This window comes from Coregonus lavaretus (genome assembly GCF_964263955.1).
Source record: "Coregonus lavaretus genome assembly, chromosome: 27".
Classification (NCBI taxonomy): Eukaryota; Metazoa; Chordata; class Actinopteri; order Salmoniformes; family Salmonidae; genus Coregonus; species Coregonus lavaretus.
In genome coordinates this window covers 35,346,117-35,358,120 of record NC_140014.1, presented here as the reverse complement: position 1 = coordinate 35,358,120, position 12,004 = coordinate 35,346,117, and the positions used below count along the sequence as shown (strand labels likewise).

Sequence of the window (12,004 nt, the reverse complement as noted above, 5' to 3'; positions counted from 1 at the left end):
CAACGTGGCGTTGGTGGATGGAGCGAGACATGATGTCCCAGATGTGCTCAATTGGATTCAGGTCTGGGGAACGGGCGGGCCAGTCCATAGCATCAATGCCTTCCTCTTGCAGGAACTGCTGACACACTCCAGCCACATGAGGTCTAGCATTGTCTTGCATTAGGAGGAACCCAGGGCCAACCACATCTCATCTCGGTACCTAATGGCAGTCAGGCTACCTCTGGCGAGCACATGGAGGGCTGTGCGGCCCCCCAAAGAAATGCCACCCCCCACCATGACTGACCCACCGCCAAACCGGTCATGCTGGAGGATGTTGCAGGCAGCAGAACGTTCTCCACGGCGTCTCCAGACTCTGTCACGTCTGTCACATGTGCTCAGTGTGAACCTGCTTTCATCTGTGAAGAGCACAGGGCGCCAGTGGCGAATTTGCCAATCTTGGTGTTCTCTGGCAAATGCCAAACGTCCTGCACGGTGTTGGGCTGTAAGCACAACCCCCACCTGTGGACGTCGGGCCCTCATACCACCCTCATGGAGTCTGTTTCTGACCGTTTGAGCAGACACATGCACATTTGTGGCCTGCTGGAAGTCATTTTGCAGGGCTCTGGCAGTGCTCCTCCTGCTCCTCCTTGCACAAAGGCGGAGGTAGCAGTCTTGCTGCTGGGTTGTTGCCCTCCTACGGCCTCCTCCACGTCTCCTGATTTACTGGCCTGTCTCCTGGTAGCGCCTCCATGCTCTGGACACTACGCTTACAGACACAGCAAACCTTCTTGCCACAGCTCGCATTGATGTGCCATCCTGGATGAGCTGCACTACCTTGTGTGGGTTGTAGACTCCGTCTCATGCTACCACTAGAGTGAAAGCACCGCCAGCATTCAAAAGTGACCAAAACATCAGCCAGGAAGCATAGGAACTGAGAAGTGGTCTGTGGTCACCACCTGCAAAACCAGTCCTTTATTGGGGGGTGTCTTACTAATTGCCTATAATTTCCACCTGTTGTCTATTCCATTTGCACAACAGCATGTGAAATGTATTGTCAATCAGTGTTGCTTCCTAAGTGGACAGTTTGATTTCACAGAAGTGTGATTGACTTGGAGTTACATTGTGTTGTTTAAGTGTTCCCTTTATTTTTTTGAGCAGTGTAATTTAATCCATTTTAGAATAAGGTTGTAACGTAACAAAATGTGGAAAAGGGAAGGGTCTGAATACTTTCCGAATGCACTGTATATTCCAGCTCTGGTCAAAAGTAGTGCACTATATAGGGAAAAGGGTGCCTTTTGGGACACAATTATACAGTGCTTCCAGGTGCACAAAGAGCTGTTGTAGGCTACATAGGGGGGAAACTCACCTCATCCACCACCAATGTATAGCATCCACTTCTTCCATTTTGAGACGTCAAGATTCACCTAACCATGTGTTTCATGGATGTCTTTGAGACCAATGTACACTTTGTTTTGTCATTGAAGGGGCCAATAATGAACTGTGCACGACTGGCAGAGAAGGCAGTGGCACTACTTTGTTGTGAAAATCTTCACAAAAAAGGTAAATAAAATTCAGCTATGCAGCGCTCTCTGCAGCTAGTCCCTGATTGTATCTCTCCCTCCCCATTTCTCTTTCTGTCCCTCAAATCTCCCTCACTCTCGCTCTCTTCAAGCTTGTGGGAATGTAACTGAATTTGCTGGGGTGTGAGAAGGGGTTCAGTGTGTGGTGGGAGAGGAGGGGGACCTGGTAATAACTGCTGTGCAGTGACCATATGTTTGTACAGTAGTTAAATGGTGCCAATAAATGTATTTTTACAGGTGAGTTGGATGACCACTTGATGCCTGTGGGGAAAGAGACAGTGAAGTATGAGGAGGAACTGGATCTCCATGACGAGGAGGAGACCAGTGTTCCAGGCAGACCAGGATCCACCAAGAGAAGGCAGTGCTACCCTAAAGCTGTGAGTAGTCACCACACTAGATGCATCCCAAATGGCACCCTATTACTTATATACAATAGTGCACTACTTTTGACCGGTGCCGTATGGGCCATCAGCTCTGACTGTTCCTTCTGGAGCATCTAACAGCTAGATGATCTCTCTCTCCTTTCCAGATACCAGAGTGTCTTCGGGACAGTTACCCTGTACCGGAGCGGTCTTACTACCTGTATGTGATCGGCATGGTCCTCACCACCCCTCTGCCTGATGAGCTCAACTTCCGGCGCAGGAAGCTCTACCCTCCAGAGGACACTACCAGGTGCTTTGGCATCCTGACCGCCAAACCTATACCTCGGGTAAGGAACACACCTATCAGTTTCTCATTGATTTGTTTCCTGACAGGTCCTCAAAGTAATATTTATGGATGCAAACAAGCATTTCCGTTGCTATTGAAACGGATAGAGAACTTATTTATTCTAGGAGGCAACAGCTAGACAGCAGGGCCCACCTTGCTTTTCCACAGTTAGTATGCACTTTTATTAAGGGTACAGTGAGACTTACCTAACCCCATCCTCCCCCTCTCCCCAGATCCCCCACTTTCCTGTGTACACGCGGTCTGGCGAGGTGACCATCTCGATGGAGCTCCAGAAGGCTGGGTTCACTCTAAGTGCTGTCCAACTGGACCTGATCACCAGACTACACCAGTACATATTCTCTCACATCCTCCGCCTGGAGAAACCTGCTCTGGAGTTCAATCCCACGCAGGCCGACTCGGCCTACTGCGTTCTACCTCTCAATGTTGGTGAGTTACTTAGTTAGCCTACTGCGTTCTACCTCTCAATGTTGGTGAGTTACTTAGTTAATCTACTGCGTTCTACCTCTCAATGTTGGTGAGTTAGTTAGTCTACTGCATTCTACCTCTCAATGTTGGTGAGTTACTTAGTTAATCTACTGCGTTCTACCTCTCAATGTTGGTGAGTTAGTTAGTCTACTGTGTTCTACCTCTCAATGTTGGTGAGTTACTTAGTTAATCTACTGTGTTCTACCTCTCAATGTTGGTGAGTTAAATAGCCTACTGCGTTCTAACTCTCAATGTTGGTGAGGTAGTCTACTGTGTTCTACCTCTCAATGTTGGTGAGGTAGTCTACTGCATTTTACCTCTCAATGTTGGTGAGTTAAATAGCCTACTGTGTTCTACCTCTCAATGTTGGTGAGTTAAATAGCCTACTGCGTTCTACCTCTCAATGTTGGTGAGGTAGTCTACTGTGTTCTACCTCTCAATGTTGGTGAGTTAAATAGCCTACTGTGTTCTACCTCTCAATGTTGGTGAGTTAAATAGCCTACTGCGTTCTACCTCTCAATGTTGGTGAGGTAGTCTACTGCATTTTACCTCTCAATGTTGGTGAGTTAAATAGCCTACTGCGTTCTACCTCTCAATGTTGGTGAGTTAAATAGCCTACTGCGTTCTACCTCTCAATGTTGGTGAGGTAGTCTACTGTGTTCTACCTCTCAATGTTGGTGAGTTAAATAGCCTACTGTGTTCTACCTCTCAATGTTGGTGAGTTAAATAGCCTACTGCGTTCTACCTCTCAATGTTGGTGAGGTAGTCTACTGCATTTTACCTCTCAATGTTGGTGAGTTAGTTAGCCTACTGCGTTCTATCTCTCAATGTTGGTGAGTTAGTTAGCCTACTGCGCTCTACCTCTGGGTTGGTGAGTTAGTTAGCCAACTGCATTCTACCTGTCAATGTTGGTGAGTGACAGCCCAACATTACACATAAAACTATAGGCCCTGTTTTTTAAGGACCAAACACACTGCAACGATAGTGATTCAACATGTAGAATTGTTGGGAAATTAACAAAAGATGTTGGCCGATGTTGTTGTCAAAGTCGATAGGACTGCTACCCGCTGCTCTTAACTTTTAGTCGGCCCGGTGTGTTTTGTCCTTTTAGTTCTTCATGCCATAACTAATGATTCCCTCGCCATGTAAGCTCACTAACACACTGTCTCTTCTTTCAGTTGAGGATTCCAACACTCTAGATTTGGACTTTAAATTCATGGAGGACATAGAGAAGTCAGAGGCTCGTATTGGCATTCCTACCACCCAGTACACCAAGCAGAACCCCTTCACCTTCAAACTGGAAGACTACCAGGACGCTGTCATCATTCCACGGTACGCTGCTCACTTCACTACATACCCCTCACTGACAGAGGAGCCAATAGAGTTTTAGGTTAAGTTCAAAATAACACCCTATTCCCTATATAGTGCACTTCTTTTGACCAGTGTCCATAGGGAATAGGCTGCCATTTGGGACACATCTTTAGTTTAAGCAACATCCAATAGATTTAATATGATCCATATGATAATAAGATTATTTTAAAAACTGAAGATATCATGGTGCATATTTGGATGTAACCACCTCACAATTTTTGAGCAAAGAATTGAAAGTATATCTTCACTGTTCCATTTATGTCAAACCTTGACCCCTGTCTCTCTCTCTCTCAGGTATCGTAACTTTGACCAGCCTCACCGCTTCTACGTGGCTGACGTTTACACAGACCTCACACCTCTCAGCAGGTTTCCATCGCCGGAGTACCAGACGTTTGCTGAGTACTACAAAACCAAGTACAACCTGGACCTGTCCAACGTAAACCAGCCACTACTAGACGTAGACCATACCTCGTCACGGTGAGAGAGAGAGGACGAGAGAGGGCGAGGGAGGGAAATGGAGAGCGAGGGAGATGGAGGGAGAGAGAAAGAGAGGAAAATGTATCTTAATCAACTCTATCATCATAAGGATGATCTCGGTCTCTCGAACCTCCATGGGTGGTGGGGGGAGCATGACTGCCATCAAAATGAATAAAGATATGGGATGAACCCTTTGTCTGTACCTTGACACCCATACAGGTTACTGTATCTGAGAGCTACTGTTTAACTCATCCAGTGTTTGACCTCTGACCTCTCCCTGTAGCCTGAACCTGTTAACCCCTCGCCACCTGAACCAGAAGGGGAAAGCCCTGCCCCTCAGCAGTGCAGAGAAGAGGAAGGCCAAGTGGGAGAGTCTACAGAACAAACAGGTAATCTAGTGTACACACAGAGCCATGGATCTATACCGGTTTATGGCTGAAAATGAACTAGATTAGAATATGTTGGAGGACAGCTGTACTCATAGGGCCCTGGTCAAAAGTAGTGCACTGTATAGGGAACGGGGTGTCATTTGGGACTCAACCAATGTCTCATTTTTGTATTTCTCTTTTCTTTCCTCCCTCCTCTCCTCTCCTCCAGATCCTGGTCCCAGAGCTGTGTGCCATCCACCCCATCCCAGCCTCTCTGTGGAGGAAGGCTGTGTGTCTCCCCAGCATTCTGTATCGCCTCCACTGCCTGCTCACAGCCGAGGAGCTGCGGGCCCAGACGGCCAGCGACGCTGGAGTAGGAGCTCAGACCCTGCCCTCTGACTTCAGGTACGTCTCATCCCCATTTTCCTTAATGATGTAAAGTGTGTGGCGGCCCCCCATGTGAAATGCACTTTAAATAAACCTGACTGGACTTGGATTAACTATCAAGGGGTGACCCCATTTAGTCGACTGGTTGGTTGTTTGGTCGATAGGCTGTTGGTCGACCGAGATTTATTTTGTCGATCAGTCACCCCAAATTCTTTGGGACCATGGTGTACAAGACACCTGTCTGATTCGTGCCTGTCTCAGTGGACTAATTCATTGTGGCACAGTCCATCACTCTTAAGATGTGATACTGAAATTGTATATGGTTATATTATGTAAAAATAATGGTGCAACACCAATAAATCTAATATTTTATAACAAATGCGCTTTCGCCCGCGTTGGATATGGTCACTGTCTGCCGTTCTGAAACATAATCTTCAGTGCGCCGTAGAATTGGCACCTTTCCCTATGTTGCTATGTGCATAATAGCTAAATGAACCAGTATATTGGGATTGAGAACAATGTGGCGGAGGCAGCAGCAGCAGAGACGAGGAAACATCCCTTGCCTTAAACCCTATTCGGATGTGATTTGTTTTACTGGGAGAGTCGGGTAATGTAATTATGTGCACGAACACAAAACACCACTTCTGTCATTTTAGTCCGGTCCGAATCTGCCATGTCAGTAATTTATACATGACAGGAGAGTAACAATTCCAGCCAGAGTAACTTACTGTTTTTTGGTGAGCTCCAAGGTCCTCTGATAATACTAGTACTGTGCAACTCAACATCCCTGTGTTTTGAGAGAAATGTCTGAGTTTGACCGGTGTTGCTCACAGTTTGAGCAAGAAAACAATAACTGATTCGATAAATTGAATGAAGTGCTGCGCATAGCCTATATATATATATATATATATATATATATATATATATATATATATATATATATATATATATATATATATATATATATATATATATATATATATATATATATATATATATATATATATATATATATATATACACACACACACAGTGGGGAGAACAAGTATTTGATACACTGCCGATTTTGCAGGTTTTCCTACTTACAAAGCATGTAGAGGTCTGTAATTTTTATCATAGGTACACTTCAACTGTGAGAGACGGAATCTAAAACAAAAATCCAGAAAATCACATTGTATGATTTTTAAGTAATTAATTTGCATTTTATTGCATGACATAAGTATTTGATCACCTACCAACCAGTAAGAATTCCGGCTCTCACAGACCTGTTAGTTTTTCTTTAAGAAGCCCTCCTGTTCTCCATTCATTACCTGTACCTGTTTGAACAAGTTACCTGTATAAAAGACACCTGTCCACACACTCAATCAAACAAACTCCAACCTCTCCACAATGGCCAAGACCAGAGAGCTGTGTAAGGACATCAGGGATAAAATTGTAGACCTGCACAAGGCTGGGATGGGCTACAGGACAATAGGCTAGCAGCTTGGTGAGAAGGCAACAACTGTTGGCGCAATTATTAGAAAATGGAAGAAGTTCAAGATGACGGTCAATCACCCTCGGTCTGGGGCTCCATGCAAGATCTCACCTCGTGGGGCATCAATGATCATGAGAAAGGTGAGGGATCAGCCCAGAACTACACGGCAGGACCTGGTCAATGACCTGAAGAGAGCTGGGACCACAGTCTCAAAGAAAACCATTAGTAACACACTACGCCGTCATGGATTAAAATCCTGCAGCGTGCGCAAGGTCCCCCTGCTCAAGCCAGAGCATATCCAGGCCCGTCTGAAGTTTGCCAATGACCATCTGGATGATCCAGAGGAGGAATGGGAGAAGGTCATGTGGTCTGATGAGACAAAAATAGAGCTTTTTGGTCTAAACTCCACTCGCCATGTTTGGAGGAAGAAGAAGGATGTGTACAACCCCAAGAACACCATCCCAACCGTGAAGCATGGAGGTGGAAACATCATTCTTTGGGGATGCTTTTCTGCAAAGGGGACAGGACGACTGCACCATATTGAGGGGAGGATGGATGGGGCCATGTATCGCGAGATCTTGGCCAACAACCTCCTTCCCTCAGTAAGAGCATTGAAGATGGGTCGTGGCTGGGTCTTCCAGCATGACAACGACCCGAAACACACAGCCAGGGCAACTAAGGAGTGGCTCCGTAAGAAGCATCTCAAGGTCCTGGAGTGGCCTAGCCAGTCTCCAGACCTGAACCCGATAGAAAATCTTTGGAGGGAGCTGAAAGTCCGTATTACCCAGCGACAGCCCCGAAACCTGAAGGATCTGGAGAAGGTCTGTATGGAGGAGTGGGCCAAATCCCTGCTGCAGTGTGTGCAAACCTGGTCAAGACCTACAGGAAACGTATGATCTCTGTAATTGCAAACAAAGGTTTCTGTACCAAATATTAAGTTCTGTTTTTCTGATGTATCAAATACTTATGTTATGCAATAAAATGCAAATGAATTACTTAAAAATCATACAATGTGATTTTCTGGATTTTTGTTTTAGATTCCGTCTCTCACAGTTGAAGTGTACATATGATAAAAATTACCGACCTCTACATGCTTTGTAAGTAGGAAAACCTGCAAAATCGGCAGTGTATCAAATACTTGTTCTCCCCACTGTATGTGTGTGTGTGTGTGTGTGTATATATATATATATATACACACACACACACACACACACACACACACACACACACACACACACACACACACACACAGTTGAAGTCAGAAGTTTACATACACTTAGGTTGGAGTCATTAAAACTAATTTTTCAACCACTCCACAAATGTCTTGTTAACAAACGATAGTTTTTTGGAAGTCGGTTAGGACATATACTTTGTTCATGACACAAGTAATTTTTCCAACAATTGTTTACAAACAGATAATTTCACTTATAATTCACTGTATCACAATTCCAGTGGGTCAGAAGTTTACATACACTAAGTTGACTGTGCCTTTAAACAGCTTAGAAAATTCAAGAAAATGATGTCATGGCTTTAGAAGCTTCTGATAGGCTAATTGTGCCCCCCGAGTGGCGCAGCGGTCTAAGACACTGCATCTCAGTGCTACAGGCGTCACTACAGACCCTGGTTCAATTCCAGGCTGTATCACAATCCGGCCGTGATTGGGAGTCCCATAGAGCGGCGCACAATTGGCCCAGCGTCGTCCAGGTTTGGACGGGGTAGGCCGTCATTGTAAATAAGAATTTGTTCTTAACTGACTTGCCTAGTTAAATAAAAAATTATTGACATCATTTGAGTCAATTGGAGGTGTACCTGTGGATGTATTTCAAGGCCTACTTTCAAACTTAGTGCCTCTTTGCTTGACGTCATGGGAAAATCAAAAGAAATCAGCCAAGACCTCAGAAAAGAAATTGTAGACATCCACAGGTCTGGTTCATCCTTGGGAGCAATTTCCAAACGCCTGAAGGTTCCACATTCATTGTACAAACAATAGTACGCAAGTATAAACACCACGGGACCACGCAGCCGTCATACCGCTCAGGAAGGAGACGCGTTCTGTCTCCTAGAGATGAACGTACTTTGGTGCGAAAAGTGCAAATCAATCCCAGAACAACAGCCAAGGACCTTGTGAAGATGCTGGAGGAAACAGGTACAAAAGTATCTATCCACAGTAAAACGAGTCCTATATCGACCTTAACCTGAAAGGAAGAAGCCACTGCTCCAAAACCGCCATAAAAAAGCCAGACTACGGTTTGCAACTGCACATGGGGACAAATATCGTACTTTTTGGAGAAATGTCCTCTGGTCTGATGAAACAAAAATATAACTGTTTGGCCTTAATGACCATCGTTATGTTTGGAGGAAAAAGGGGTTCTTGCAAGCCGAAGAACACCATCCCAACCGTGAAGCACAGAGGTGGCAGCATCAGGCTGTGGGGGTGCTTTGCTGCAGGAGGGACTGGTGCACTTCACAAAATAGATGGCATCATGAGGAAGGAAAATGATGTGGATATATTGAAGCAACATATCAAGACAGTCGAGGTATACCAAACCTTTTTTGATATACTAAGAGGACCGTTATTAGCATGTTTTAACCACTCCTATGTAAATGGTAGATTATCTGACACTCAAGAAGGTCTGATCTCATTATTACTGAAACAGGATACAAGTGGAAAATATAAAGATCCAGTCCATTTATAAAATTGGAGGCCCCTTACACTTCAGTGTTGTGATGCAAAAATTCTAGCAAAATGTATAGCGCATAGAATTAAAAAGGTATTGTCGGATATTATTCATTCTAATCAGACAGGTTTTTTACATGGAAGATACATTGGAGATAATATAAGGCAAGTGTTGGAAACAATAGAACACTATGGAAAATCTGGGAAACCAGGTCTGCTATTCATAGCAGACTTCGAAAAGGCATTTGATAAAGTTCGACTGGGGTTTATATATAAATGCCTGGAGCATTTCAATTTTGGAGAATCTCTTATAAAATGGGTCAAAATCATGTATAGTAACCCTAGGTGTAAAATAGTAAATAATGGCTATTTCTCAGAAAGTTTTAAACTGTCAAGAGGAGTGAAACAAGGTTGTCCACTATCGGCATATCTATTTATTGTGGCCATCGAGATGTTAGCTATTAAAATCAGATCCAACAATAATATCAGGGGATTAGAAATCCAGGGCTTAAAAACAAAGGTGTCATTGTACGCTGATGATTCATGTTTTCTTTTAAATCCACAGCTAGAATCCCTACACAGCCTCATAGAGGATCTAGATAAATTTTCTAACCTCTCTGGATTACAACCAAATTATGACAAATGTACTATATTACGTATTGGATCACTAAGAAATACAATTTTTACATTACCATGTAGTTTACCAATAAAATGGTCTGATGGTTATGTGGATATACTCGGAATACATATCCCAAAGGAAATAAATGAACTCACTTCAATAAATTTTAATAGAAAGTTAGCAAAAATAGATAAGATCTTGCTACCATGGAAAGGTAAATACCTGTCAATTTGTGGAAAAATCACCCTGATTAACTCTTTAGTATTATCCCAGTTTACCTATTTGCTTATGGTCTTGCCTACACCTAGCGAACAGTTTTTTAAATAATATGAGAAAAAAATATTCAATTTTATTTGGAACGGCAAGCCAGACAAAATTAAACGGGCCTATTTATATAATGAATATGAATTCGGAGGACAGAAATTATTAAATGTTAAAGCATTAGACCTATCACTAAAAGCTTCAGTCATACAAAAGTTATACTTAAATCCGAACTGGTTCTCTAGCAAATTAGTAAGATTGTCTCACCCAATGTTCAAGAATGGCATTTTCCCTTTATTCAGATTACAACCGCTCACTTTCAGTTATTTGAAAAGGAAATAATCTCCCAAATATCACTATTTCTAAAACAAGCCATAGAAAGTTGGTTGCAATTTCAATTTAATCCTCCAGAAACGACAGAACAAATAATGCAACAAATATTGTGGTTAAACTCAAATGACAAAATGTTTAAAAAAGGTATAATCTTCGTAAATGATATCATCGGTAGGACTGGTGGAGTTATGTCGCACATGCAGCTAACAAAAACATATGGAAATGTCTGCTCTACCCAAAATTACAACCAAATAATTGCAGCCTTACCGCAAAAATTGAAGAGGAAAGTGGAAGGAGGAGAAAGTAAGGAACTTGTCTGTCGGCCTTGCATTAAATAACATAATTGGTTAAGGAAAACTGTGATAAATAAAAAAGATATCAGTTTCATTTAAGGACCAAAGGATTGACAGCCCTCCCATATAGATTGCAAAATAGTTGAAGAGATTTTTGTCGTACCGATCCCATGGCATAAGTGTTTATGAACTGATACGCAAAACGACACTGGATTCAAAACTTATAATCTTTCAATTTAAATTATTATATACAATTCTTGCTACCAATAGAATGTTATTTATATGGGGGATACAATCTTCCCAGCTCTGCAGATTTTGCTGCGAAGAGACAGAATCATTAGATCATTTGTTTTGGTACTGTCCATTTGTAGCTTGTTTTTGGACACAGGTCCAGGAATGGATAAATGATTGCAATATTTACCTGGAGCTAACCTTGCAGATAGCATTACTGGGTGATCTGAAAAGTCATAGTCAATCAATCAATAATATTATAATACTTTTAGCAAAAATGTTTATTTTCAATTCACAATCTGTAGAAACAATGAGAATAGAAAGGTTCAGAACTTTTGTAAGATATCACAGTACAGTTGAAATATATATGGCAAATAGAAATCCTATATGGATGGTGTTAAAAGATAGATGGGAGGGGTTGAATGGAATTGAAGGATGGGACTAATAACAACTAACAACAAATAATAACAAGATAACTAATAATGTAAGCATACTGTGTCCATAATAAGTATATAGGTTGTAGGTTGGGAGCTTTTGTGAAAGAGCACAGTTAGAAAGATATGGCAGATAGAAGCAAACCGGATGGAAATCATGAAAATGATCGGAGAGGTTGAGAGTAGAGGAAGTTCAGGAGAAAAAACAAACAAAATATAATTATTGTAAAATTGACTGTGTCCATAAAATGTAGATAGTAGGTATAAGCTGGAAGTAGAGGCCTAAGCCTCTAGTTTACTCCAAGTAGGGAAAGGGTGGTGGGGTT

At 42.6% G+C, this 12,004-nt stretch overlaps 1 protein-coding gene across 1 annotated transcript in view; it reads left to right on the top strand.

The window, feature by feature from the left end:
• Nucleotides 1–12,004, top strand: part of LOC311103143 (endoribonuclease Dicer-like) — a 51,264-nt gene that overhangs the window by 18,910 nt on the left and 20,350 nt on the right. Inside the window, exons 17-24 of the mRNA XM_084144690.1 lie at nt 1,464–1,539; nt 1,797–1,936; nt 2,089–2,268; nt 2,501–2,714; nt 3,932–4,085; nt 4,419–4,601; nt 4,885–4,990; nt 5,199–5,374. Coding sequence (XP_084000816.1) covers nt 1,464–1,539; nt 1,797–1,936; nt 2,089–2,268; nt 2,501–2,714; nt 3,932–4,085; nt 4,419–4,601; nt 4,885–4,990; nt 5,199–5,374 — 1,229 coding nt within the window. The remainder of the gene's footprint in view (nt 1–1,463; nt 1,540–1,796; nt 1,937–2,088; nt 2,269–2,500; nt 2,715–3,931; nt 4,086–4,418; nt 4,602–4,884; nt 4,991–5,198; nt 5,375–12,004) is intronic.